The sequence below is a fragment of the Carassius auratus genome, chromosome 41 (genome assembly GCF_003368295.1).
Source record: "Carassius auratus strain Wakin chromosome 41, ASM336829v1, whole genome shotgun sequence".
Lineage (NCBI taxonomy): Eukaryota > Metazoa > Chordata > Actinopteri > Cypriniformes > Cyprinidae > Carassius > Carassius auratus.
In genome coordinates, this window is record NC_039283.1 from 1,608,431 (window position 1) to 1,634,508 (window position 26,078).

The 26,078-nt window shown below is 37.7% G+C and overlaps 3 protein-coding genes and 1 non-coding gene across 5 annotated transcripts in view; 3 read left to right on the forward strand and 1 right to left on the reverse strand.

Moving 5' to 3' along the window:
- Positions 1-26,078, forward strand: part of LOC113059477 (collagen alpha-6(VI) chain-like) — a 1,020,620-nt gene that overhangs the window by 98,624 nt on the left and 895,918 nt on the right.
- LOC113059561 (protein DEK-like) lies at positions 4,036-6,343 on the forward strand. 2 transcript variants are annotated; one of them, XM_026228124.1, is made up of 6 exons: positions 4,036-4,335; positions 4,486-4,590; positions 4,924-5,035; positions 5,152-5,300; positions 5,669-5,737; positions 5,958-6,343. In XM_026228124.1, the coding sequence occupies exons 1-6, from the start codon at positions 4,051-4,053 to the stop codon at positions 5,967-5,969; spliced, it is 732 nt and encodes a 243-aa protein (XP_026083909.1). In that variant the 5' UTR covers positions 4,036-4,050; the 3' UTR covers positions 5,970-6,343. The 2 variants fall into 2 exon arrangements, with proteins under 2 accessions (XP_026083909.1, XP_026083908.1); XM_026228123.1 differs by having other exon boundaries at positions 4,471-4,590; positions 5,958-6,339.
- trnae-cuc (transfer RNA glutamic acid (anticodon CUC)) lies at positions 6,957-7,028 on the reverse strand. Its single transcript has one exon. It is a non-coding gene; the product is annotated as a tRNA-Glu (tRNA).
- Positions 7,416-23,770, forward strand: LOC113059513 (sterol regulatory element-binding protein cleavage-activating protein-like). The gene is made up of 23 exons (XM_026228035.1): positions 7,416-7,601; positions 10,632-10,832; positions 11,844-11,964; positions 12,654-12,811; positions 12,938-13,146; positions 13,258-13,363; positions 13,519-13,691; positions 15,083-15,209; positions 15,771-15,883; positions 16,261-16,355; positions 16,444-16,542; positions 16,690-16,902; positions 17,504-17,868; positions 17,976-18,122; positions 19,889-20,090; positions 20,175-20,290; positions 20,428-20,935; positions 21,018-21,103; positions 21,215-21,297; positions 21,661-21,827; positions 22,004-22,084; positions 22,385-22,591; positions 22,680-23,770. The coding sequence occupies exons 2-23, from the start codon at positions 10,711-10,713 to the stop codon at positions 22,923-22,925; spliced, it is 3,744 nt and encodes a 1,247-aa protein (XP_026083820.1). The 5' UTR covers positions 7,416-7,601; positions 10,632-10,710; the 3' UTR covers positions 22,926-23,770.

Sequence of the window (26,078 nt, forward strand, 5' to 3'; positions counted from 1 at the left end):
GGGTGAATTTTTTTATAACTCATCAGTTTAAATTATATTGAGCCTTAAAGTTCTGCATAATTAAGGGCGTGGCCACTTGAGTCACAGGTGGATTGCCGCTGCTGACAATGCCGTCGCGCTAGGTGGGCGTGGCTTCAGCAATCAGCTCCCGCCTTTTTGCCCATTTTCGATTATCCGGGAGAGTCGCGCAGTGACGCGCTGCCAAGATGGCGACGGCCCGCTCTGCACACTTTAGGCTTCAAAACCGCTGTTGAGGAGTCTATGGGTGACGTCACGGACACTACGTCCATATTTTTTTTACAGTCTATGGTTTTAATGCATATCTTTTCTAAGCCAGGAACCCAGAGATAGGCACAGGGCCCCTATTATAGGGTTATCACGTAAAAGTTAGTTAAACCAGGTCAACATTAATGATATGATGATGATATTATTATTATTGACAGATTCACATATATAACAGATCACAGTGATTGCCTCATGATGAGTGACAGGTCTTTGTGTGAGAAGACATGCTACACGAGTAGGACGAGAGACTTTTTAAATGAATCTGAAGTCACGTTTGTATAGACAAATTTATTTCTTCTAAGCTGTTCCAGACATAGGTGCTACTGTTAGGGCTAAAATGCTTAATGAATTACTCTAAGTAAAACACATTAGGAGTCTAAAGTTATGAATGACGCCCATTATTTTTAGGAGTTTCTCAAAAAGTTAGAATAAGTTTCTTTGTGAATGTGGCCCCAGGTAAAAAAAAAATGATATGTTCTTTTGAACAGTAAGAGAACAATATTTTAATGTTATTCTCTGGTTGTGAGTGGCTTTGGATAAAAGTGTCTGCCGAATGAATGAATAGATGTAAAGAAAACATGTAGGCCTAGATAAAAGGAAACATATTAGGCTAAAGGGGGTCAGGAGACCTATTGAAATAAAAGCTATTTTTGTGAAACTATAAGAACTGAAATTATGATATAATTAACAGAGGCAACATAACTTATTATTATTTGTTTTATTATTATTAGTGGTGCTTGTCATAGGCAAATATTATTATTATTTTTACGGGGGTTTGGAGTCTGGGTTTGTTCTCCCTCAGCTAGGGGTGGGTGATATAAGCCTAATAAAAATCTAACAAATCTTTATCCTGATTCTTTGTCATGTTGGTTTTTCTATTCTGCAAGCTGTTTGAGCATCACAGACAAATTAATTTCCCTTGTATAAAGCCTTTTAAATATGAAAAAGTGTGGCAGATATTTAGGCCGAAGTGCATGGGTAAAGATATAAATCTTTATTTATTAATAATCTTTATTATTATATATTTGTCTTTATTTTATCTTTGTTATTAAAAAATGAGAACAAAGATACACATTACAAATACAGATATTATACAAATAATGTGTTTTATTTTCAGGTACAAGAGGTGTATTTAGCAGGAGCATTAATAAAATTGAATGAACAAATATAAAAATAAAGCCTGATATACAATGATTCCTATTAAAGCAACTGAATTAAAGTTTTTCAGTCAAGACTATTGAGTGATTTTTCTCTGTGTGTTTGGTGTTTTATTAACATTAAAGGAATAATTCAGCCAAAAATTTAAATGGTGAAGAAAAAAAATCTGAATGAGTTTCCTTCTTCTGCTAAACATAAACACTATTTTGAAGAAGGTGGAAAACCAAACAGTTGCTGATTCACAGTGACTTCAAAGTATTTTTCCCCTACTATCAAAGTTAATGTGGACCAGCAACTGTTTGGTTATCAGCTTCTTCAAAATATCTTCTTTTGTGTGCAGCACAAGACAAAAAAATATATATATATTGTAGGTTTGAGACAACATGTGAGTGAATAAACAATGACATAAATTACATTTTAGGGTGAACTATCCCTTTAATTACAGTCGACAGCATATTCTGTAGCCTATAGAGATTGAGGAGTCACGTGCCGATTTGGGTTGATATGGGAGGGGTCTGAGCCGGTCGGCCCTGATGGAAGGATACGCTATCTGTTGCCAGGGGCAATGCCTTCAGAACTTCACAGAGGCGCGACTAAACATTTCAGAGCGCTTTCATTTTTGCGCATTTATTTTGTCGACGGAAAAGATCGAGACGGATCTACGAATACGCGAAAAAAAAGGAAGAAAGTAAAGCAATGCAAAAACATAAGGCGAAAGAAAGGGGACCTTACAGTAACAAGCTCACACCAAGCGCAAAACAGCGGTGTTTGGAGAAGCTCTCAGGCAGCTCCCTGCAGCGGCACAGAGACCTAAACAATTTACCTCAGTGCACACATATGGACATTGGGAATTATATTGTTTACGATGTAAGTCACTTTGCATTCACGCTGTTACTGGCTTAATCTAACCCGGACATTTACATCTCGCAATCACACATTTAACTACCCTAGCTAACCCAGAACTGGTTTGTCCACTTTGCAGCCCCCAACAAAAAAAACCTGGTACAGTATGTGTCATTGGGTTAAAATCAAATTATAACTAAACATACACAGCTTTAGCCTACATCAAAATATGTTGGAAACGTTCGTATACATTGAACATCTCGTTACAATCTAGTGTTCATTCGCAGTTAATTACTTTGCCATTTTGGTCAAGAAGTGCATTCTAAATGCAATGTAATTACAATACGCTAAAACGCATGTGAATACACTTACTTTGGCCAGTACAACACTGTTTTCATCACCTGCTGTAGATGGACCCAGCCACAGCAGAAAGCCTCGTAACTTTTCAAAGACTTGTTACTTTTAAACTCCTGCATTGTGTAGTAACTTAAACCAAAAATATATATAATTCCCAATGTCCATATGTGTGCATGGAGGTAAATGGTCCAGGTCTCTGTGCTGCTGCAGGGAGCTCGTATGGGTCGATATTTTGTATGCTTGAGAGCTTCTCCAAATCCCGCTGTTTTGCGCTTGGTGTAACCTAAAAAAAAACTGTATTCCATTGTTCCTATGTTTTCCATATGTATCGTGTGAGGTACTGCAGTAGTTTTTAACGCAGCAGTAACTTCCAGGCATGGTAAAACAGTGCAGAATTGCGAGAACCTCCTCTTAACAACATGTAAACGATCCTGTTTCGCCGTCGGTATCCTTCCAACGTGGCGGAGACTGTGATATCGATGGAGGGGCTTTGTGCTATGACGACAACTTCTCATTCTCAATACTGTACCCAAGAAGTAGCCGCACACATCTAATATACAGACATTTGATTATTTCAGTTGTTTACTTTCATTTAAGACATATCTAACTGAGTCTATACATAAACCTTGTGTGTTTTGACACTATTAGCACAAAACATAACTTACTAATCAGGCACAGTTTGAAGGGCTTTTTCGTTTTCGATCCGCGCTTTGATTGTGCTCAGAAAAACCGCACGTCTGAATTAAAGCAGATAAAAAAAAAAAAATTGTAGTGTCCCGCTGAGTTAACTGTTCGCTGTATATTCATTCAATGCAACGATATTTCTTCGAAAGCAGATCGTGGATACATTTTTATCGTCCACAACCAAAAATATTAACATCTTACCCTCGGCAGAAATCGAGGACAGAGGGCAGACCGCACCGCGAGGGCAATTTAGCGTTGGACCTCAAAGTCAGGGGCTCGAGACCATCTAAAATTACATTTATTTGAAAGCATTTGTGAGAGCTCGATTATGAGTAAATTAGTCCTTTCTGTCTGTGCAGCGCCTTGGATTACTTCCAAACACAAATATATTTTTGCTATAAATGTTCTGTTTCCAATCATTATGTTTCAGTCAAAATCCCATACGCTGCTTTATGGTGGTGGCAACTGGAGTGTCAAAGCTTATTCTCCCTTGTGGACATGCCACTGCTGTTTTAAAGCTCTGTCAGGTAAACTTTTCATTGGCGTTCTGTTCTCACATGATGCACTTTTTCTGAGCTCGTACCCCCGAAGCGCGCGCACACTCCGGAGCAGAGGGTGGCGGTAATGCACCTAATTACGCTGGATTCCAGCCGCCGTTAAAAACCAAGTAGAAGAAGACGAAGGCATTGTTGTTGGTTTATCAACCTTCTGTCAGGAGCCAAGATGGGCAGAGGATCACCAATTCCCCCAATGCTGCGGCAAAAAATAGTGGAGCAATTTCAGAAAGGAACTTCTCGGAGAAAAATTGCAAAGAGTTTGAAGTTATCATCATCTACAGTGCATAATATAATTTTAAGATTCAGAGAATCTGGAACAATCTCTGTGCGTAAAGGTCAAGGCCGGAAAAAAAGACTGGATGCCTTTGATCTTTGGGCTCTTAGACGGCACTGCAAAGACAGTGAAGGTACATTTTCTGATAAAGAGGAAGATGATTCCAAGGAGGAAGAAGTGAGTGAAAAGGTTTTTTTTTCCCCTAAATGCTCCCAATATTCCTTTTTTTTTCTTCTTCTTCTTTTTTTTTTTACATTTCAGGCAATATATTACTATTCGTAAATTGCTTGTATCGTGTCGCCAAATCAACAGAAATCTCCTCCTCAGAAGAAATCTTCAACCACAAAGTCTACAAAGAAATCAGAAAAGTCCGAACAGACTGCATCAGATGAAAGTGACCAAGACGTTCATGAAAATAAGAATGCAAAAAAGGTTAGACAAATTTTTCACATAATTCAAATAAATTCAAGCTTATTTGAGCTTGTTGTTTTGGTCTGCTGATTAAGTCAGGCATTAAAAATGATGAACAATTAGTTAATTTACAGCTTAACTGGACAATGAAAACTTTAAACTGCCTCTGAAAGAAATAGCTAAATTTAATTTATGACACAATAATAAGAACAAGTACAACTTTTGTTGCACTTTTGATTTATAGATCTGCAGATGCCCCAGAAATGTGTTCAGTTTTTCCCTCTGATTTTCTTAACTGCTGTTGTGACCGTACACACTACGTTTAACTCACCATTTAATTCACAAATTTCCTAGACAAAAAAGAAACCTGCAACAAAGAGGAAAGCTCCAGCAAAGCCTGTCCCAAAAACCAAGAAAGCTGACAGCAGCAGCAACCGAGGGAAAAAGAAAGCAAGCAAGAGCAAGGGTAATAATGCAGCAAATGCTTCAAGATGCAAGACTAGAAGTTAAAATCTAAGAATTGTATTTTTTATTTAATCTTTTTTTTTTGTCTGAGTTTGAAATGCGGTATTTTTCTTCCAGATGAAAGTGAAAGCTCTGATGATGATCAGCCATTGATCAAGATGGTTAAAAAATACCCACCAACTCAAGAACAGTTAAAGGAGACAATCAAGGATCTCTTGAAAGATGCCAACTTGGAGGAAGTTACGATGAACCAGATTACCCGAAAAGTATGTTATTTCAAAGCATTTATCGGGACAAAATGGATTTTTGAGCGGTTACAGTGGCTTTTTCGATACTTTAAATGTGTGAATGTTAATGCATTAACAAAATATCAAATTTGAATGGTGTCTTCAAACTAATGAGGTGTTTCACCTTAGGTGCATATTCACTTTTCTGATCCATTTTGCAATTGTATGTAACCAACTGAAGTCCAGTGATTTTTAATGGATGAAATCAGTTCCTCTTAAGTCCATGCAGGAGTCCTAGCACAGGTGTAGTTCACAATAGTTTACAATAGATATAGATATGTTCCACTAATGTTTGACATCCTGAAAAGTTTCCAGATACTTATTTATGAACTTCCTCTTCATTGTAGGTTCATGACAAGTATCCTGACTTTGATCTGAGCAGCAGAAAGGAATTCATCCGGGAGACAGTTAAAGGTGTAAGTACCTCCAAAATACTAAACCAGTGTTTGGTAGCACTTTATTTTACAGTCCTATTCCTCATATACATACTATGTACTTATTATTACCCCTAAACCTAACCCAATCCCATGCAGTTACCTAGTATTATCAGAACTTTCTTATTTAAATAAACCAGTGTTTTATAATCGATTCTGTCAGTTTGCAGTTTTTATAATGGGTAATTTTCTTGTTTTTCAGTTGATATCCTGAAGTGATGAAAATGCCTTGTTTAAAAGGACAGTGAGGATAAAGATCTTTATTACTCGAAACTCGAATTTTATTACACTGTTCATTATTGTGTAGTTATTATTTTTATTTTATATAAGGTTTCTCAACTCTCTAGCAAATTCTACTTTTTTGTATTTAAAAAAATATATATTTTCTAAAGATTATTATTTATTTTTTTTTACGGTGAATGATGTGGATGGTTTTGGTTGTTGAAACATGCCACATTTAGAAATTGTTTGGCTTGTTATTGTATTGCAGAACAATATAATAATAATATTTTGGCAGTGTCAGCTTCCATTTCAGTGTTATGCTTTAATTCTAATTTGAAAAGAGCAATTTTTTAAAAATCTTTTTGCTCTTACTTCTAGATGATTTTTTTGTAAATATACTTTATATGTGCATTATTTTTCTTTCTCCTATTTTTATGCAAGTTATAAAGAACAAACGTATCTCTTAATTTGACATATTACTCATTACCTGCAGGTCAGTGTCCTGGGTTGACCTCTGTTGTATACACTGACCTCAGTAACCAGTATGTCAGTTATCATCAGACATACGGCTCTGTTATGTGTTACAACAACAACAACAAAAAACAGAAACAAAGATGTTTATTTTGAAATAAATTTATTTTTCATAGAAAATAACTTGTCTGTTCAATTGCCATTTGGTGGTGTTGTGCTTCAAAGTTTTTGTTAGGTAGGTTTGTAGGTTTAATATTTTATAAACAAAAAATGGGAGGCCAAAAAATGTTGGGGGGTGTTATTCATATTTTATTAATAATAATAAAGATAATTAGAATAATTTTAAGTCACCTTATGCTCCATAAGGTGTTTGCGGAGGCCCCCTAGTGGATCTCGCCCTCCTAGCTATACAACGCATTTTCCTGCTGTAGGTATCAAGCAGATTTGAAGTTTCTACGTTTATTAAACTATCCTGTCACAAAACAAAAAAATATATAAAAAGAAATCGTTCCCTGACCGGGAATCGAACCCGGGCCGCGGCGGTGAGAGCGCCGAATCCTAACCACTAGACCACCAGGGACTGCTGTAACACAGCGCAAGAAATATCGAATTAAAAGTTATACAAAGCGTACTATCTTCTCTCTAAAATAAATTAAATTTAAACAATCAACTAATGGCTAACACCCCAGTGCTTCTAAAGGACTACCGTGTTTAAATTCACCTGCCAGCAAATAATGAAAACTGAGAATTTTCCTTACATTACAATACATGGAGTTAATATAATACAAATAAATCACAATAATTTAACAAACTAGATAAATTCAAGAAGAAATTATTATAATTACATTTAAGAAGAAATTATTGTCTTCACGCCACACTCGACTTAGTTTCTCGTTGTGGCCAGTAGAGTTCGCAGTACTATACGTTTTAGGGCTTTAACATTTCCTGTCATGGCCCATAGAGGTCGTAGGTTGCCGCTGAAGGTTGAAGTTGAGGGGTCATGACTCATGTTGGAGAGTGGCTTACACTAGCTGAAACGATACAGCTAGAACAACAGTAGGGACTTACATCCACCAGACTGCTGGAACTCAACAGGAGCCGATTCACCGTTAAAACAAACCCCCAAAGAGGAAAGGCAGAATCTGTCTTTAGGGTAAGCGATGGTTTGAGTGCTTTTATCTTGGTTTGTGTTCATATGGATTGCTGAATCAGCGTTAGTTCATTTTAGAAGCATGGCAGGCCGTTAGTACTATTTATTTCTGTTAAAAGGTCCAGTAACATGCAGTCAAAACGCTTCTTAGATATATGTATAATTTATAGCTTGACGCTGTACTGACGAACATGCTAACGTTAAACTACCTATCAGATTGTGCTACCGAAAATATATTTGCATTGTTTTAGGGGTAAGAGTAGGTGTGGACGGGTAGGTTTAGAGTAGGGGTAGTTATGGACATTAAAAAAAGCCTTAAACCACATGAAAAAGATGCTGGTAGCATAAACTGATATGTAGCATTTTAGCAAGCTAACTAACATAACTTATCTTTTTAACGGAAGGTAAGTTGGCACAATCTGAGCGAGTAGCACAAATCGGCGAAACACCGGCACATTGAGGTGTTTAAATGCGCATTAAATGTCTGATGTGTTCTATTTATTGTCTACACATGTCAAGTTAATCCAAATAAAACTGGCAGGTGCTTTATCCACGAACTATTGCTAATGCTAAAACGTTAGCCGCTCGGCTAAAGTTAATGTCATGGAAACGTGCATCAGTTTCATCTCCTTGCACTACACAAAGATAATAATATCTCATGGATTATAAAAGGCATGCAATGCAGGACAGTGCAGACAACTGAGTTAATGCAAAACAACTGTATTCATATGTAGTTCAGTGACCATAAGCTTTATACGTTTATTTGACTGACAGCAGAAGAAACGTGGAATTGCATCAGACTGAGCACCGCGCCTTGTATTATTACAGTATATTGCTTAACGTCAGTTTGATCGATACCGTAAAAGTACCACGCTACTATGAGTAACATAAGTATACATTTTTTTAATGGTGTGACCGTCTCAATCATCACTGTACCTTGGTACTATTGTTTATAAGTCTGTTTAATAAACTGTAAACATTTCTGGCTTATATGCATGTTTTGTTGTGTTAGTTAATTATTTACAAATGTTGAATAATTTACTCCATTACTGATTTTGAAAGGTATTTTGGGGGGTGGGAAGTTATTATGAGCAGGCTGATATCCCTGACTGTTTAGTAGATTTAAAGTCAGATAATTTATTAATACATGAGGTGGTCTTGATGCTTTCATTTAATGTCAGATTTGTGTTTTTTATTTACCTTCATTTTGGAAACCGATGTAAAACTGGTGTATTTTCAGTGCCCTATGTGAATAAAAGCATTGCTTGGTGAAAATATGACATGCACTGTTTATATTCAGGTGTTTGTCATTGTTTTAATGGTTCTGTACAAAGCAGCAACTTTGTGTTGGTTCTGTCCAAAGCAGCAACTTTGTTTTTCACTCTGAAGTTGTATCCCAGCATGCATGATAGTTACCAGGTTCTTGTGTCACCAAATTGTCAAGCAGGGTTGCTTGGCACAAACCGATCTGTCTGTCTGTCTGTCTGTCTGTCTGTCAGCTGCACGTGTTTATCAGCCTGCGCCTGCACATTCTCAAAAGTTTATGGTCATTGCCTTTTGGGTTTGCCAGGATTTTCAGACTGGTGTCTCTGGACTCTGTTCTTTTGAAAATCTTCCAGATTCAGCAATCGACGGAGAGAAGTCATGAGAAAGAGAGAGACTTTGTCAAACTTAGTCTTAACCCTCTATGCTGGAATAGGAAAGGAACTCTTCAGATAAAAGTTCAGATAAATAGGAATAATTGACCTCAAATTCTTTCATTATTAATTTATTCACTCTCATGTTTCTTAAAATGTGCATGACTCTCATTTTAATGGCAAACAAACAGGTCTGTGTTGTTAGAGCTGTTGTAATTAATGTAAAAATTGGGGTTTCAAGCTTCAGGATGGATGCAAATAAATAATGAAATTATCATATATGTGTTTCTTATGACTACTGTTCTAGAAGTCTTATAAAAGTTTGTCGTTATTCAATTGTTGACCTTAAAATCTGCATTAGCTTTTAGCTGCATTAAATTATTGTTGTAATTTTTATGCATTTACTGACAATTCTAATTTAATTTTTAATTCAGTTCTTATTGTCACTGCTTTTATTGTGTGTATTGATGCAGTATTGTATATACAACAATCCTAAGGTACTATGAAATTGATCATTTAAAAAATTTATTTATTGGATTAATTAAAATTGCATTAAAAGGATGACCAGCACAAACTTGAAGGTTTCTCCTTTTGTGTTCTACCAAAGAAAGATTTATGAATGGTATGAGGGGGAGTGCATGACTGATTTTTCATTTTTAGGTAAACTATTCATTTAAGGCATTCAAAGTTTCATTTGAAGGTTCAGTTGGATCCTTTTGGGGAAATTTCTAAAATTCCTCTCAGCGCATCTCTTGAAATATCTGCCATTAGTAGCTTGCATTGTTGGTTTGAAAGGAGAGTGGCACTGGTTGGTTGGTAACGCATTACAGTAAGGTTAAAATCATTAACATTATTTATTGCATTGGGTATCATAAACTAACCATGAGCAAGACTCTTTTATTTTTTTTTATTATTTTTTTTTATTTTTTTTTAGCATTTTGTTCATCTAGGTGGGGTTTTAATGAATACACTACCATTAAAATGTTTTGGAGTTAATAAGAATTTTAAAAGAAGTCTCTTATGTTCACCAAGGCTGCATTTATTTGACTAAATGTACTATAGAAACATAATTTTTGTGAACTATTATTTTACATAGCAATAATATTTTTCTATTTTAATATTTTTTCAAATTTAATTTATTCCTGCGATTGCTTGGAAATTTAATGTTCAGCAGCCATTACTTCAGCCTTAAGCAATGTCTTCAGCAATCATTTTAATATGCTAATTTAGTTCCATTTGTATATTTCTTTATTAGTAATATTTTTGTAGAAGCAGTGATACAAATTTTTCAGGATTTTTTTTGGGTTTTATCAGTAAGTGGAAAAAAAAAAACCATATCCTTCACATCACAATGAATGAGATCCAAGAGTAGTTGTGTATATGCTTGTTTGCGCAGATCCCTGGATGCCCGCCGGTGCACTCGCCCTGGCCGCACACGCAGACTCGATGGCCATCAGCTGACCCCTCCCCCCAGGATGACGGTGAGAGAGCGGCTTCGGCAGAACATCTCGGCCGCCTTCTACCGGCACGGCCTGCTATGCGCCTCCTACCCAGTTCCCATCATTCTCTTCACATCTGCCAGCATCCTGGCCTGCTGGTGAGTCTGCAGTCATGATATTTGATTCAAACAGGAAGTAATAGAATAGGAGCGAGATTTAAACTAATCAGGCACACAAACTCTCTCAAGGTTGAAGTACTTTATGTACTCCTGTGAGTTGGGAAAAGTAGCTTATCCGAACAAATCTGTGAGTGGGGTGTTTTCGGCTGAGAGAGGGCTAAATAGGAAGGAAACTGGCTTGTGGTCAGTTGTTTTGCACAGTTTGATTCGAAAGCAAGATTGTGCCAGGAGGACTGTGTGTAGCACAAGCACAAAAGTGGAGCACTGAACGCTTTTCTCATGCCTTTTCTTTTAGCGTCAGTCAGCAAAATGTGAATTAAATGTCTGATAATTCAAAAAAGGGGCAAAATCCATGTGGAAAAGAGTGAGTGAGTGAGTGAGTGAGTGAACATTTCTCTCAAAGAACAGCCCATTGTCTACAGCTGCCTGGAGGAACAGAAGTAGGCTTTGCCACACAGATGTCTGAGTTCTTTCTCAGCTAGAGACGAGAAGGTACTGGGCAGTTACACAGAATAGCTTGACTCCGCCTCGAGACAGATAATAAAAGAACTTAGTTGAACTGAATTGAACGCAAATTAAGCACACAGAATGATCATCCATCTGGAGAGTTTACCAGTCCTTCCTTGTTTGTATTGCAGCCTGCAGGCAGTATTGTGGGTCTTGAGCAATCATTTTTCTTAGTAAAAACAAGAATTTTCCACTTTCTATCGTTGGCTTTCTTAGAGCTTGCCTGAGGATATCAGAGATGACAAGTTAATCATACTGATCTGTGCTCCCTCCTGGTGCAGCACCTGTGACTGACTGATTGAATGCTATAAAACTGTCAGTAAACATGCAAAAACAACACTTTGCATACTTATCGCCCTTTTCATTCAAATATGATTTGTTTTATGGATCTTGTATGGGCTCTTCATCATGAGGTACCGTGTCTGTGAGGAATTTGAAAAATAGATTGCTTTGTTGTTCCATGCTTTACCCTTTCTTTAACAGTTATCCTCTGCTGAAGCTGCCTCTGCCAGGAACAGGGCCTGTCGAGTTCACCACTGGAGTACGAGACTACTCCACCCCATCCCATGAGTCCCAGGGCGACCTGTCTGAGCGCCCTGATTGGGTAAAATTAAATGCTTTCGGTTTATATACAACAATATACAAATTTAAGTTCTGTGCATTTTAGAAATAAGCATTATTATGCATAGAAAATCCAAAGAATCCTGTTTCCACAAAAATATTAAGCAGCACATTTGTTTTCAACATTAATAATAATAGTAAATATAACTTAAGCACCAAATCAGAATGGTCCTGAAGAATCACTGCAGCTATATTGTTATTATTTAAATAAATGCAGCCTTGGTAAACATTAAAAAAATCTTACCGACCACAAACGTTTGAATGGTTGTTTACAATATAACAATTTTGAGGAATGTAGCCTTTCTGTGGAATTATTGGCGTGTTGCCAAGGCAGGCATTGGTTAGAGATTGTAAACCTTGCAAATGCTCGGTGTGCGGTGTGTGCTACACTGTTACAGACATTAATATGGCATTGAATCATTTTGTGTATTGTTACTTTTCTTATCTATCTGACCTAAGAAGACAATTTCACCTGGTGGACAAAGACCATTAATAGAAAATCCCATTGCCTTGCAATGTAAAAGTGACATCTACACTTGTGGCCAGCAAACAACCACCTGCCACACTTCAGCATCATGGAATTAGCTTGGTCAAGCACCACTGAGAATGTAAAAGTCAAGTTTCTTTTGAAGACCTGATACTATTAATCTAAAAATGCTGCTTTTCCTGCAGTATCGGGGTCCTCCGGTGGCCTACATCCAGCAGGTCTTGGTCAAGGCAGCGGTCTCACCATGGGACAACAGTCTGGTTCCTGTGGACGTGTTCCGCTCTCCCCTTGGGCGTGTTTTCAGTGTTCTGGAGGAGATCAGAAACCATGTTTACACAGACAGGTCTAATATTCCCACCCTGAATTATAAGCTTCTGTTGATTTGATTTCAAACGATTTATGTTTGCGCTTGTTACCACACATTTCTTAACCTCATTCTTTCCGTTTTTCATTATGCTTCTCTTCTTAGAAGTTTGGAGGCGCTGTGCTTGCAGGTGACGGACCTGTTGCCAGGGTTGCGGCGCATGCAGGCGGTCCTTCCAGAGCACGGCTGCCTGCTGGTATCCCCTGGCAACTATTGGCAGAATCGGCGTGACCTGTTTGATGCAGATCCAGACCTCCTGAAGACAGTCCACCAACATGAACCCAAAGGCCTTCATACTTCAGCCACTCTGAAAGGCAGGAATCTGCACAAATAAAATTTAATCTCTGCTCAAATTAAAGTTACCCACGCTTTGTTTAGTATCCTGTGCACTCACTCACCCCATTTTTACTCTGTGTGATTTTTAGATTTACTCTTTGGTGTCCCGGGGAAGCAGACGGGTGTAAGCATGTACAGCAAGAAGAGATTGGTGACGTACACCATCACAATTGCACTAAGCTCCTATGATGCAAGGTCAGCCTTTGCAATATTTGGAATTAACTGTGGTTTCTAAGACTGGCGTTATATTTTCAAAATCTAGTTTTGGTTTTAATATTGTTTGTAGCGAACTAATCATAGTTTTTCAAAAATGTTAAACATCTCCTGTGTGTGTTTGTGATTTTTGACAGGTTTGTAGCCAGTCTCCGAGCACGTCTGAAACAGCTTCATCCTTCAGTGAACTGCAGTCTGCGGGAAGACCACATGGTGCATGTCCATTTCAAAGAGGAGATTGGCATCGCTGAGCTCATCCCTCTGGTCACCACCTACATCATCCTTTTTGCTTACATCTACTTCTCCACCCGTAAGTGTCACCTCTACACATTTTCTGTGTCATTTATTTTTTTATTTTTTTTTAAGGAATTAATCATCTTATTTAGCAAGGATGCTTTAAATTGATCATTAGAATGACAGTAAAGACATTTATAATGTTAAAAATGATTTCTATTTCAAATCGACTTTCATAAAAAAATACTGGAAAAAAATGTTATCTTGAATTCCAGAAAAATATAAATCAGCACAACAGTTTCAACATTAATTACAATAAGAAATGTTTTTCAACACCAGATCAGCATATTTGAATGATGTTCTTTATGATTTCTGAAGAATCATGTCACACGTTGCTATCCTAGGCATAAATTACATTTTAAAATATTTTTTTTTGCGATTTTAAAATTAACGGTTCCTTTATTAATATATTTCTCAAAATAATTTTATAATGTATTTTTTAAATGCTGCTCAGAATTTAGCTTTTTTTTTTTTACTTTATTTTATTTTTTATAAAGTGTAAAAATTTTCACGATATTACTGTATTTTTGATCAAACACATGCATGTATGGTAAACATGAGACATCTTGAAAAAAAAATACAAAATTAAGAAATATTTCCAATCACCAAACTTTTTGCATTTTTTTTTCCTGGTTTCGGAATATGTGTTGCACCTGTACATTCTTGACCCTGGAGTTAGAACAGAGTGTCATACTATGTCTCTGATTTGAAACAATAGGTGATGTTCTCTTAACATGTTTGTAGATGTTTCCATAACTATTTTATTTAAAGGGCGACCTATTCTCAGGGAGTATCTGATGTGCATTTAGTTTCTATAACCTTCATGGTGAATATATTTGCACAGATCAACAAAGAACTATCAACAGTGCTTATATTCTGATGTTGGATGATTTATATGCACATCTGTTTATGCCTCAAAAACATTTGGTTTTGTGTGATATATTGAAAATTGCTGTAAATTCTGTAGTGAATTATGCTAGTGTAATATTATTGAGCCTTTGATTTGTGTCCATTACTCTTATTATATTCACGGGAATGGCAGAGTCAAAATGACTGTAGATATAGTGCTTGCCAGAAATGGGAATATTCATAGTGTTTTCTGTTGCTCTTTATTGTTCTTTCTCTATTAATCATTCCATAGATTTTTTTTCCAGGAGCCTCTGGGAAAAGCAGTAAATTGGCAGCAGAAAGCTTTTAGATTAACATAGCTGTTTGGTTTCTGACTGAGCTTTTGCCAAAGGTTGTTTCAGTCTGGTCTGGTGATTATCCTCAGAACAGCACGTTCAGCATCAAGAATTCACATGCCTTCTTTCCAGCAGCATTTTGAATGGATGTTCAAGAGCTCAGTGACGTTGAAAATGCTCTTGACTAAAATAATTCTGGTAATCCCTGCCTCTCACTTCATAGGAAAGATCGACATGGTGAAATCCAAATGGGGCTTGGCTCTGGCTGCTGTGGTGACGGTTCTCAGCTCTCTGCTTATGTCTGTGGGACTCTGCACTTTGTTTGGCCTGACACCCACGCTGAACGGAGGGTAGGAGCTCAGCCAAAACACGCCTTCATTCATACCACTAGAATGATTCGGTGCATCAGTATCACAGGGCTGCTATAGACTTAATCCCTCGGGAATTAAAATGTCACTGTTTGATCTCTGAGCAGGTTGATGTATAACCAGACGTCAATAATAATGATAGCCGTTTAGGGGAATTATATTGCCAGGAAGTGTTTGAGTGGGCAGGGATAGTCGTCCTCCAGCCTATAAAGCTGCATGTGTGGACTTACAGTCACAGTGGTGTGAGCTCAAGCTGTCCAAACAAATTTGACCTGGTTTACTAGGACAGGCTGCAGTCAATACATACACACTATCTAGTCCACATGTGTACTCCATGTTGATCCAAAATACAACAAGGATGCAGAAAGTCAAGTCTGACAGAATTTGTCTTTTTTCTGATATTGTTATCAATAATGAGCTAGCTCCTCACGTTCCTCACATTCATATTATTTTCACATCAGAGATTATTTAAACAATTTTCTTTCTGGTTAGATTTGGTTGATTTTCAGAGGGTGATTTGTTTTGTCCGCTGCTGTTCTGCAGGGAAATCTTCCCTTACCTTGTGGTGGTAATTGGTTTGGAAAATGTCCTTGTCCTCACCAAGTCTGTTGTGTCAACACCTGTCGACCTTGAAGTCAAGCTGCGTATTGCTCAAGGTCAGAGATGATGCATTCATCTGCACTGTTAAAATATGTGCACTGAATTTTCTTGTCCTTTTTTAGTACAGTTCATTCACTACTAAGCACTCAGTCTTACTGTTGTGTAGTGACACTTAAAAAGGTTATATGTATTAATTAAATTTTTGCCACTAAACTATATGCAAATTAGGTTTAAAAACTATGTATAAAAATATAGAATGTCAAAATTGCTACATATGTTTTGAAAAATACTGCTTTAAACATTTTATTTATTGTAGGTAACGTTTATATATAAGTCCTTAGCAACTTCTTGTGCTGTTTGATTACTATTTTTTTTTCCAAGTATGGGATGTGAATATTAGACCAAATTAAATCACCACTTGTTCTGTCTTAAGGTCTAAGCAATGAGAGCTGGTCCATCATGAAGAATATGGCCACTGAACTGTGCATAATTCTCATTGGATACTTCACTTTTGTACCAGCAATTCAGGTGAAACTCTTGTAAATAACTCTGATATATGATCTGCTTTTGGTGGTAGTTGTGCATTTCCCTCTTATTTTTTTTCTTCTGTGTGTAGGAGTTTTGTCTGTTTGCTGTGGTGGGTCTGGTGTCCGACTTCTTCCTGCAGATGTTTTTCTTCACCACTGTGCTGTCTATTGACATCCGCCGCATGGAGGTGAGAACCACCCACATAGAGAACATTCTAAAAATTTATTTTACAGTACCACATGAAATGCACAAATCATTCATTGCTTCATTTGAGTATCTGGAATGTTCTTTTTTTTTCTCACCTTTCTCAATTCTCACTTCTCTATGTAAACAGTTGGCTGATCTGAACAGGCGTCTCCCAGCTGAAGCGGGGATGCCTCCACCTAAACCAGGCCCTTTACGTCCACGAGAGACCCCTCCGCCACCCCGCCCTTCTCCCCACACCATCACCCTTCAGGCTCCTGCGTTCCGAAACCTCCGCTTGCCCAAGAGGCTCAGGGTGGTGTACTTCCTAGCCCGCACACGCCTGGCCCAGAGAATCATCATGGTAAAAATTACACCCTTCAAAGGTTCATTGCAACATTTTGAGCTGAAAGCCAGTGCCAATGTAATATTAAGAATAAAACATTTATTTAGAGTACTTTTATTCATCAAATAAATATTAAATCGATCAAAAGTAACAGTACCATAGAGACATTTATATTGTTACGAAAGATTTCTATTTCAAATAAATTATGTTCTTTTGAACTTGCTATCCATCTAAGAATCCTGAAAAATAGTAAGCAGTACAACTGTTTTCAAAATTGATAATAAAAAGAAACATTATTATCAATAATTATCAATAATAAGGTTGGAGTAATGGCTGCTGAAAATTCAGCTTGCATCACAGGAAAAAAAAAAGAAGATTTTAAATATTAAAATAGTTATAAATTTAATAAAGTTATTTTAATTTGTAATATGTAAATAGATGTTGTTTTTTTTATAAGATAAATGTAGGCTTTGTAAGCATAGATACTTATTTTAAAAACATTACAAATCTTACTGAACCCAAACTTTTGAACATTTTAAATTATTTGCATAAAAAAAAATAAAGAAAGCATACAATATTGTTTAATTTTATTTGAATGTGTTGTCCCTGTATTTAATAGGTTGGCACTGTGATCTGGATTGGGATCTTGGTCTACACGGACCCTGCTGGTCTGAGGACTTTCATTGCTGCCCAGGTGTCAGAGCAGAGCCCTCTTGGGGAGGCGGGGCTTCCTCCTCACCTGGGCGTTGCTCCAGTGTTTCCTGGTGGAGACCCAACCAGCACACTGAGCGTGCTTCCTGCCCCTGAACCCACTCCTCTACCCGAAAACCAATCCCGGGGTCACCGAGCAGCCCGCCCAGAAGTTGCCCCTGTGTCCAGCCCCCAGATCACTTGGGGCCCTGAGGATGAGGAGCTATGGAGGCGGCTTTCTTTCCGCCACTGGCCCTCACTCTTTAGCTATTACAATATCACTCTTGCAAAGAGGTGGGCTACTCTCTCATTTCTTGATAGATGATATGATTTTGGCCCTTTCTTAACATCTTATTTTATCTTTTGTGTAACACACTTATGCCCCTGTCTGTTGCCCTCAGGTACATCAGCATTCTTCCAGTCATCCCCGTCACGCTCCATCTAAGCCCACAAGAGGCCATAGACACACGCCATCCCCAGGACACACGCCACGCTCCTCCTCCCAGCATCAAGACCTCCGATCTGCAGACAGACCTCACACTCTACAAGTCAGTGTCACACTTCAGCTGTCTGGGTGTTCTACCTGCTTTTAGAAATGTCACTTCTGCAGTCACTAATTCAGTTTGAATTATTATAACAAATTAACCATAGCTTGGGCAACAATGCACCAGATGTTTTAAGAAATGAAACAACAAATATACATTGCTGCTTTCCTATTGTTTTTGTTTATTTTAATTTTATTTATTTATTTGATTTCATTTAAAAGTTCGGGGTCTGTTCGATTTCTTTTAATGTTCATGAGAAGTCTCTTCTGCTCATCAAAGCTGCATTTATTTCACCAGTAATACAGTAAAAACATGAATTTTGAAAAATATATTAAATTACTAAATCGTTATTTTAAATTTATATTAATATTTTGAAATGTAATTTATTGTTGTGATATTGAAGCCATCACACAAGTCTTGAGTGTCACATGATTCTTCAGAAATCATTCGGATATGCTGATTTGGTCCTCACATAACATTTCTTGCTATCAGTGTTGGAAACATTTGAGCTGCTTAATATTTTTGTGGAAACTATGATAGGATGAATATAACATTTTAAAATGATCAGCATTTATTTGAAATAGAATTTTTGTTCTCGGTGAGTAAAAGTATTATTGTCTTGTAAGTAGTAATTCTACTGAACCCAACTTTTTTAATGATTTATTTCTTTATGAATTAGGGTTATTATTAGGATTGAAGCATGACATAAATTTATAGCATGCTATACATTAGGGTATTGCATTGTTTAGATTTTTTTTATATTTATATTGCCCTCCAATTTTCAGTGGTCAAATGTATTGCCCCCTAAAGAAAATGTAAACTAATACCCTTTTCTTATAGTGTAATACTAGATGTAACTGAACTTACAGCAAGAATTGTAAGTGACACCACAAAAACACATTCCACCCGCCTTGTCATGTAACAATAAATAGAAAACTGTCATAAAACACCTATGATGTTTGGGTGTTCCTCAGAGGGTGGTTAGAATAAGAATGGAATTGTTTTGTTCTTTTGTTCACCGTGTTGTATTTATAGATCAGGCAGTAGTCATTCATTAGTAATCTATTAGTTGCTCAATGACTTTTCTCAGAACATGTATTACCGCTTTCCTTTGTGGTCTTTCTGTGAACAAATGTCAAGGATTTAAACCTCATGGTCAAAATATTCTTTTAAAGAAACAAACCCTTGCCTTCTTCATTTATACATGGAAAAACTGTCATTGATTTACTACGAGTGCTCATTCAGATCTCATACTAGCACACACTGGAGATCTAAATATCTGGCTGCAGAGACAAACCCAGTTTTTATCTATGAGGACATTATGGTTGTTAGATACACATCAGTTGTATCTAGGTCAGTTTGCTCTACCTAATTCTTCCTTTGGCCCCCTGCCTTGTTTTCTTTTTTTTCTGTGGTATATTTACACTGTGAGGACATATTAAGAGTGTGTGCACGTGCTCAGATGTTGTTCAAAATTCTGCATGTAATGCTTACCTCTGAGTTCCCATTCATGGAGGTGGGTGGAGTGGAGTTTCAAGAGAGACTTGTTTTGCTGGGGCTCATGCTCATATACCAACTTTTAAATTGATTGATTGACCCATTCATTAAAGGTGAAGTGTCTAGTGTCTGTGACAGTAGTTCACCACACAGATTAAAAAAGGAGTGTTTAATGTGAGGTTTCTCAATCACTCCCCCATCTGGCTTTGTTTTGAATAATGGCTTTTTAATTATTTTGTTTGACATTTATTGTTATATGTGTGTTTGTTCAGGGTGGCAGCTCTTGGACTTTTCGCTGGTGTGGTGTTAGTTCTCTTACTCTTCTGTCTGTATCGTGTGCTCTGCCCTCGGAACTACGGGCAGAACGGGGTTTCCCATGGGCGCCGCCGCCGTGGGGACCTGCCCTGCGACGAGTACGGCTACTCGCCACCAATCAGTGAAATTTCCCCTCTGCTGCTGAGAGGCCACAGCATGGTGAGAATCCAGTTGACATGCACTGACATGTTTCCATAAATGCACTCTGAGATGTATCAAATTACATTTGGCATCTCTTTTCAGGACATTGAGTGTCTGGCCAGTGATGGCATGCTGCTGGCCAGCTGTTGTCTGGCGGGACACATCCGTGTGTGGGACGCACAAACAGGAGACTGTCTTACTGTCATACCCAACAATGGGTAAGGATATGTATAAACTCAGTTAAACTGACCTGCACCCACTGTATGGTCCCTAATAAATGCAATATTCAAAAAATATATGTTTATGCTGTTGTACATGTTAAATTGTATTTTTACATATGTGTATCCACTTTTAGTCTGCGCAGGAGCAGCAGCAGCAGTGGTTGTTGGGAGCACCGTGATGGCTGGGATCACTTAAGTGCTTGTGACGCTGAGAGCCTCTTGGGGGCAGATTTTCGGGAACCAGGAGGAGGAGCTGTGGGAGGACCAGATGTAGATATCTTCCCAATAAGGAGGAGGACCACCCCTGCACGCCCTGCCCTGTTTGGGGACCAGCCAGACCTCACCCCTCTCATCGACACCAACTTTGGGTCGTCGCCCCCATCTCAGACTTTAAGCAGCTCTGGCTTTGATTTCGGGGGATTGGTAGAGAAAGCGTACCAGGAGCATGAGCCCTCGCCAGCACTTGCCTTCCCGCCTTCTCCTCCTCCAGCTTCACAACAAAGGCGACGTAGCCTCGGGGACCAGCCTGTGTTGCCCCCAGAGCTCCCCCCACAGAATAATGGCGACTGGGACAGCTCGGTGTGGGCCATGGAGCTGAGGGGTAACCTCATTGCCACGGGCCGCAGCAGTGGCAAACTGCAGGTGAGAGAAAGAGAGGGCTTTTATAAGAATAACATTGATTTATCAGTGTGATTGATATGATGTCCTTATTTTCTCGCTTCAGCTGTGGGATGCAGTAGAGGGATCATTACGGTGCAGTAATGAAGATGGAGTATCTGGAATCACTGCATTGGCTTTTCTCAATAACAGGTGCATTTCATAACAATGTGAAGCTCAAGCTCATATATAAGCCACACCCTCATTTCACACCCAATCACCGGACTTATGTTTTCCTGCTAATGGAGATATTTTCAATTGCAGAATTGTGGCTGCTCGTTTAAATGGCTCACTGGATTTCTTCACAGTGGAGGTCACCAAGCCTCTTGGGTTGTTGCAGTATCGCGGTGAGTCATGTCAAAAAAAAAAAGAAAAAAGTTATAAACCTTGAAAAAATTACAAAACCAGGCCTGGAAATGTCATTCAAATAAATGAAACCAGGAAAGTGGTAATTTTTATTCTGATTATATATTTTTATTAATTTCAGCTAGAATTTTGGTCTGTATTGTCTGAGTGTGATTTTTATAAAATGATAAAAAAAATACTGATCAAGTAATCAAAGCCAACAGGAAAAGTCACAGAAATTCATTGGATCAGAGAACATGGAAACCCTAAAAACCAGAAGATTAACACTGACAGTTACTCACAGGAGAAAGTGGAGGACCAAATAAAGTGGTATTTAAAGCATTTTTCCTGATTTTGTGTGTTAGGACCTCCAGGCCGAGGCAGTCTGCCCCCCTCCCCCTGTTACAGCAGCGAGGATGTGATCAGCTGTCAGCTGACGCGCTCAGTGCAGTGTGCCCACCAGAAGCCCATCACTGTGCTCAAAGCTGCCGCTGGCAGAGTGGTCACCGGCAGCCAGGACCATACAGTCAGGGTGAGGGTCATATATGAGGGCATTATTACATATCAAAAATGTAATGCTTTATAATAAGGTTGATGTGTGCATCTGTGTGAGTTCAGATTCTGGAAATCTGCAGAGTTTCCTGTGAGCACAGGTTTTGTGCAAGCCTACTGTTAACTTGTGCTTTTTTTGTTATTTTTCTTTTTTAGGTGTATCGTTTGGAAGATTCTTGTTGCCTCTTCACCCTGCAGGGCCACTCAGGTGGTATAACTGCCATATACATAGACCAGGTCAGAATCACATCACTAGATCTCACACATATACACATGCAGTTTTGCCATTCATGTTTCTGATTTACAATATTTGTGAATTGACTGAACACGTGGTAGACTGACGGTTAGATGGATGGATGGATGGATAGATGGAAAGGTAGATCTAAAGATAGGTAGATGTTTAGTTGAATAGATGGGGGATAGTTAGATGAATAAATGGATGGAGATTGCCTCTGTACAAATAATTATATTTACTTTTTGCAAATGGAAAAAGTGTTGACCGATTGTCCCATCACAGTTTTTTTTGTTATGTTGTAGACCATGGTTCTAGCCAGTGGGGGCCAAGACGGCGCAATCTGCGTGTGGGATGTCCTCACAGGCAGCCGAGTGAGCCACGTGTACGGGCACCGTGGTGATGTCACCTCATTGGTTTGCACAACTTCCTGTATCATTAGCAGTGGGTTGGATGACCTCATTTGCATTTGGGACCGTAGCACAGGCATAAAGTTGTACTCTATACAACAGGTGCGTGATGATGAGAATTATGACTGCAGGATTTCAGCAGTTTGATTTGTTATTTATGGAATAATATCTGTCTTTCTGTCCGTTTCAGGAGGTGGGCTGTGGGGCCAGTCTAGGGGTGATATCTGAAAGCCTGCTGGTGACGGGAGGACAAGGTTGTGTGTCATTTTGGGACCTGAACTATGGGGACCTGCTGCAGACGGTGTACCTGGGCCAGAGCAGCGAAGGTCAGAGCGTCAGACAGCTCCTGGTTCTGGACAATGCCGCCATAGTCTGTGACTTTGGTAATGAGCTCAGCCTAGTCTACGTGCCCTCCGTTCTGGAGAAGCTGGACTGAACACACACACACACTAAAATACCAGCCCACAGATTTGGTGAAATTTCAGAGTGGCCGGCACAAAAGCATTCACCCTTTAACCTGCATCACTGCAAGTTCATTGCAGACCAGAATGATTTTTCTTGTGCACCACCCTACACTTGGTAGGGAGGGATTGGCCACTTTCTACCACATCTAAACAGGATGTAAATGCAAAACCTGATTTATTTTTTGGTGCCTCTGATGCGTCATAGGAGGTTTGGTAGAACACCATGAAAAATATTAAATGTATGAATCTGGACAGAATTACATCAGGCTAGTTCAATAGCTGCTGATAGTGTGAGGTGGCTCACTTGCTCTGCCTTAAGATGTCTGTTTGCGTGTATGTGAGTGGTAACAAGCTCACGGTGAGAATGCCAGGCCGCCCAGTCCAGAAACTCTCAACTGTGTGACAGCTAAAGGTGAGAGAGTTCACAATAATATGTTTGCAGAGGGAGAGGAGGAACAAGAGGTGGTTGATGGGGCAGAAAAAGGCATAGATATTTCCTGCTGAAAGGAGTGTGGTGTGTTTTTTTTTTTTTTTTTTTTTTGTGTGTGCAACTTATCTTTGAGTGTTTGAATCTTCAGAAGTGTTCAAGTTATGTTGCACCCCATAATCAAAAGAATTATCTGAGGTTTGATTAAAGATCCTACAGAAAAGTCTGAACATCTTATCAACTGCACAGTAATTATTTTGCAATCTTGTATAAAGACAGTAAACCTATTTTAGGTCAATTCATATTTATTAACTTTTATATGACAATTAAACAGCCCGTCCTTTTTAAATACATAAGACAGTATTTTTTACATTACAAATTATATATATATTATATTACATATATTACATATATATATATATATATATATATATATATATATATATATATATATATATATATATATATATATATATATATATATATATATATATGTGTATGTATATATATATATATGTGTGTATATATATATATATATATATATATATATATATATATATATATATATATATAATTTGTAATGTAAAAATACTATATCAAAGAAAATGTACTTTAATAATTTTTTAAAGTACAACTGTAAGTATATTTACATCATGATTGTATTTTTTATACTGAATTTTTTATTTAGAAAATGGAAAAAAATATTACAAGCAATCACAGCAATGCCTTTTTTTTAACGTTTAAATATTTGTTTTTGTTTTCCTTTCATATATTTATATTTTCAGCGTAGAGAATTTGGCTGGTGGTGCCTAATTGTCACAAAAAATAATGTCGCAATGCAAATAATGTTTATGATCTTTAACGTAGACCTCAGTTTTTGTATTTTCTTTTCTTTTGATTTTGGGGTGAATTATGAACTGGATGCTGTGTTTCTGTGAGTGGTTGTGTTTGTAAGATGCATACTGTATACGTCTGAATCTCTGGGGTAGGGTGAGGGGGGCGGGGGTCTCTTTAAAATTGAAATCAATTATTTATTAGTGAAATTTCTAACAAATTGTGCAAAATTTGGCATATAGATAAGTTAATGTGGAGATGTGGTGATAATATTTAATATGCAAGAAAACCTTTGACTAACTTAAACTGTAATAATATGATCATAAGTCAGTTACTGACAGACGCCAGGCAGCAAGTTTGAGTAGCTAGAGACAAGAGAAATGCATTCTCATTGCAATCCTGCCTTAAACTCATGAAAAATCAGTTCCTTGGCCCATCTTGTCATATCTGAGTCTTGGACTGAAATTTGGAATGGATATTTAATACGGTTCATTTCTACAGCATCTGTATGTCAGGTGCATTTTTAGCTAAGAAAATCACCCAAAGTCATTAGAAATGCTTCTAAACGCAGCTGATGCTAAAAACCTTTGGAGTTTGATGCCTCTCTGTGCTGAAAAGTGATGGACAGGGCTGCTTTTTATTACTAGATTGTGTCTATTTTCTTATTTTCCTGTATTAAAATTTTTTTGTTGTTGTAGTCATGAGCAGTTTACAGATTTCACTGAGATTGTTGACCATTAGTTGTTACTGTATATTTGGGCCCCGTTTGTAAATGTGTGTATGATTAAAACATTAGTATAACCAATCCAGCCCTGCAGAAGCCACACTAATGTGTGCATTGGTTTGTCCTATGTTTCATATAGCCATATCAGTCAACCACTTTTGTGGTTATCTTTCAGGACAAATGCACACATTTGTGAGAACTGAAATTGAAATGTTAAAATGCACTGAGAGACTTTGGTTTCATTTGACAGTAGCAGAGATTTAAATATGCTCCATTTACATTTTCTACACATGGGTTTGTCCGAATGTGCATTCCAGTGACATTTTTTTTTTTTTATGTTTGGGTAAGAAAATATACCAAAAGTGTCACCATGCAAATGAGTCTTAAGTGTTTTTTTTTCTGCACTTTTAAATCTTATCAATTCGATGATTTAAACTTTGAGTTTGCTTTCATTGCAGTGCAAGGACCCTATTTGAATTGCTCTGTTTTTTATCACGGATTTTTGTTTTATTTGATTTTCGCAAAAACATTACTATAGTCCCCAAAAACCATTGCAACCAGTTTTTTGGTTTTGAATTTTTTTTTTTCCTTCCGATCAAGTCATTAGAAATGAACATGACTCAAGTTTCATGAATGTAAATATTAGTTAATAATGTTGGTGAGAGAACTGGTGTAAAATTAGTTAATTTTATAAACTACACACTTGAAACCCTGTAGTAGCATTGGTCAAAACAATTGTTCTACTATTTTTTTTATATATATACACACACACACACATACATATGTATGTATTTGCATTTTTCAGTGGGTTTGTGATTGTGTCATTGATATGGCTGAACTTTCATAGGACCGATTGGTCTTACAGACTGTGCAACTGTTGTGTGTAGAGCAAAGATGTTCTAATTTGAAAGCCATCATTTTCACCATGATGTGATGTATGGCCATCAATCACTCAAGAACAAATGTACAGCTAGCAGCTGGGAATAGTCCTGAATTATTTATGAGTGGTAAATTCTTTTAACGTTGTATTTTTAGGGTGTCATTTAATGAGGTTATACATTAACCACATGAGGACAGAGTGCTGAGAAAAGACGATCACTTATTTATAATCATTTCCGTGACCATACTGAAAAGCATCAT

What these genes read in the sequence shown, in the direction of transcription:
- LOC113059513 (XM_026228035.1), top strand. Translation starts at nt 10,711, where the DNA reads ATGACGGTGAGAGAGCGGCTTCGGCAGAACATCTCGGCCGCCTTCTAC. An exon ending in TGTCTGAGCGCCCTGATTGG is followed by an intron (nt 11,965 to 12,653) that starts GTAAAATTAAAT and finishes CTTTTCCTGCAG; the next exon opens with TATCGGGGTCCTCCGGTGGC. An exon ending in TACTTCAGCCACTCTGAAAG is followed by an intron (nt 13,147 to 13,257) that starts GCAGGAATCTGC and finishes TGTGATTTTTAG; the next exon opens with ATTTACTCTTTGGTGTCCCG.
- LOC113059561 (XM_026228123.1), top strand. Translation starts at nt 4,051, where the DNA reads ATGGGCAGAGGATCACCAATTCCCCCAATGCTGCGGCAAAAAATAGTG. An exon ending in ATGATTCCAAGGAGGAAGAA is followed by an intron (nt 4,336 to 4,470) that starts GTGAGTGAAAAG and finishes CCAAATCAACAG; the next exon opens with AAATCTCCTCCTCAGAAGAA. An exon ending in TGAACCAGATTACCCGAAAA is followed by an intron (nt 5,301 to 5,668) that starts GTATGTTATTTC and finishes TCTTCATTGTAG; the next exon opens with GTTCATGACAAGTATCCTGA.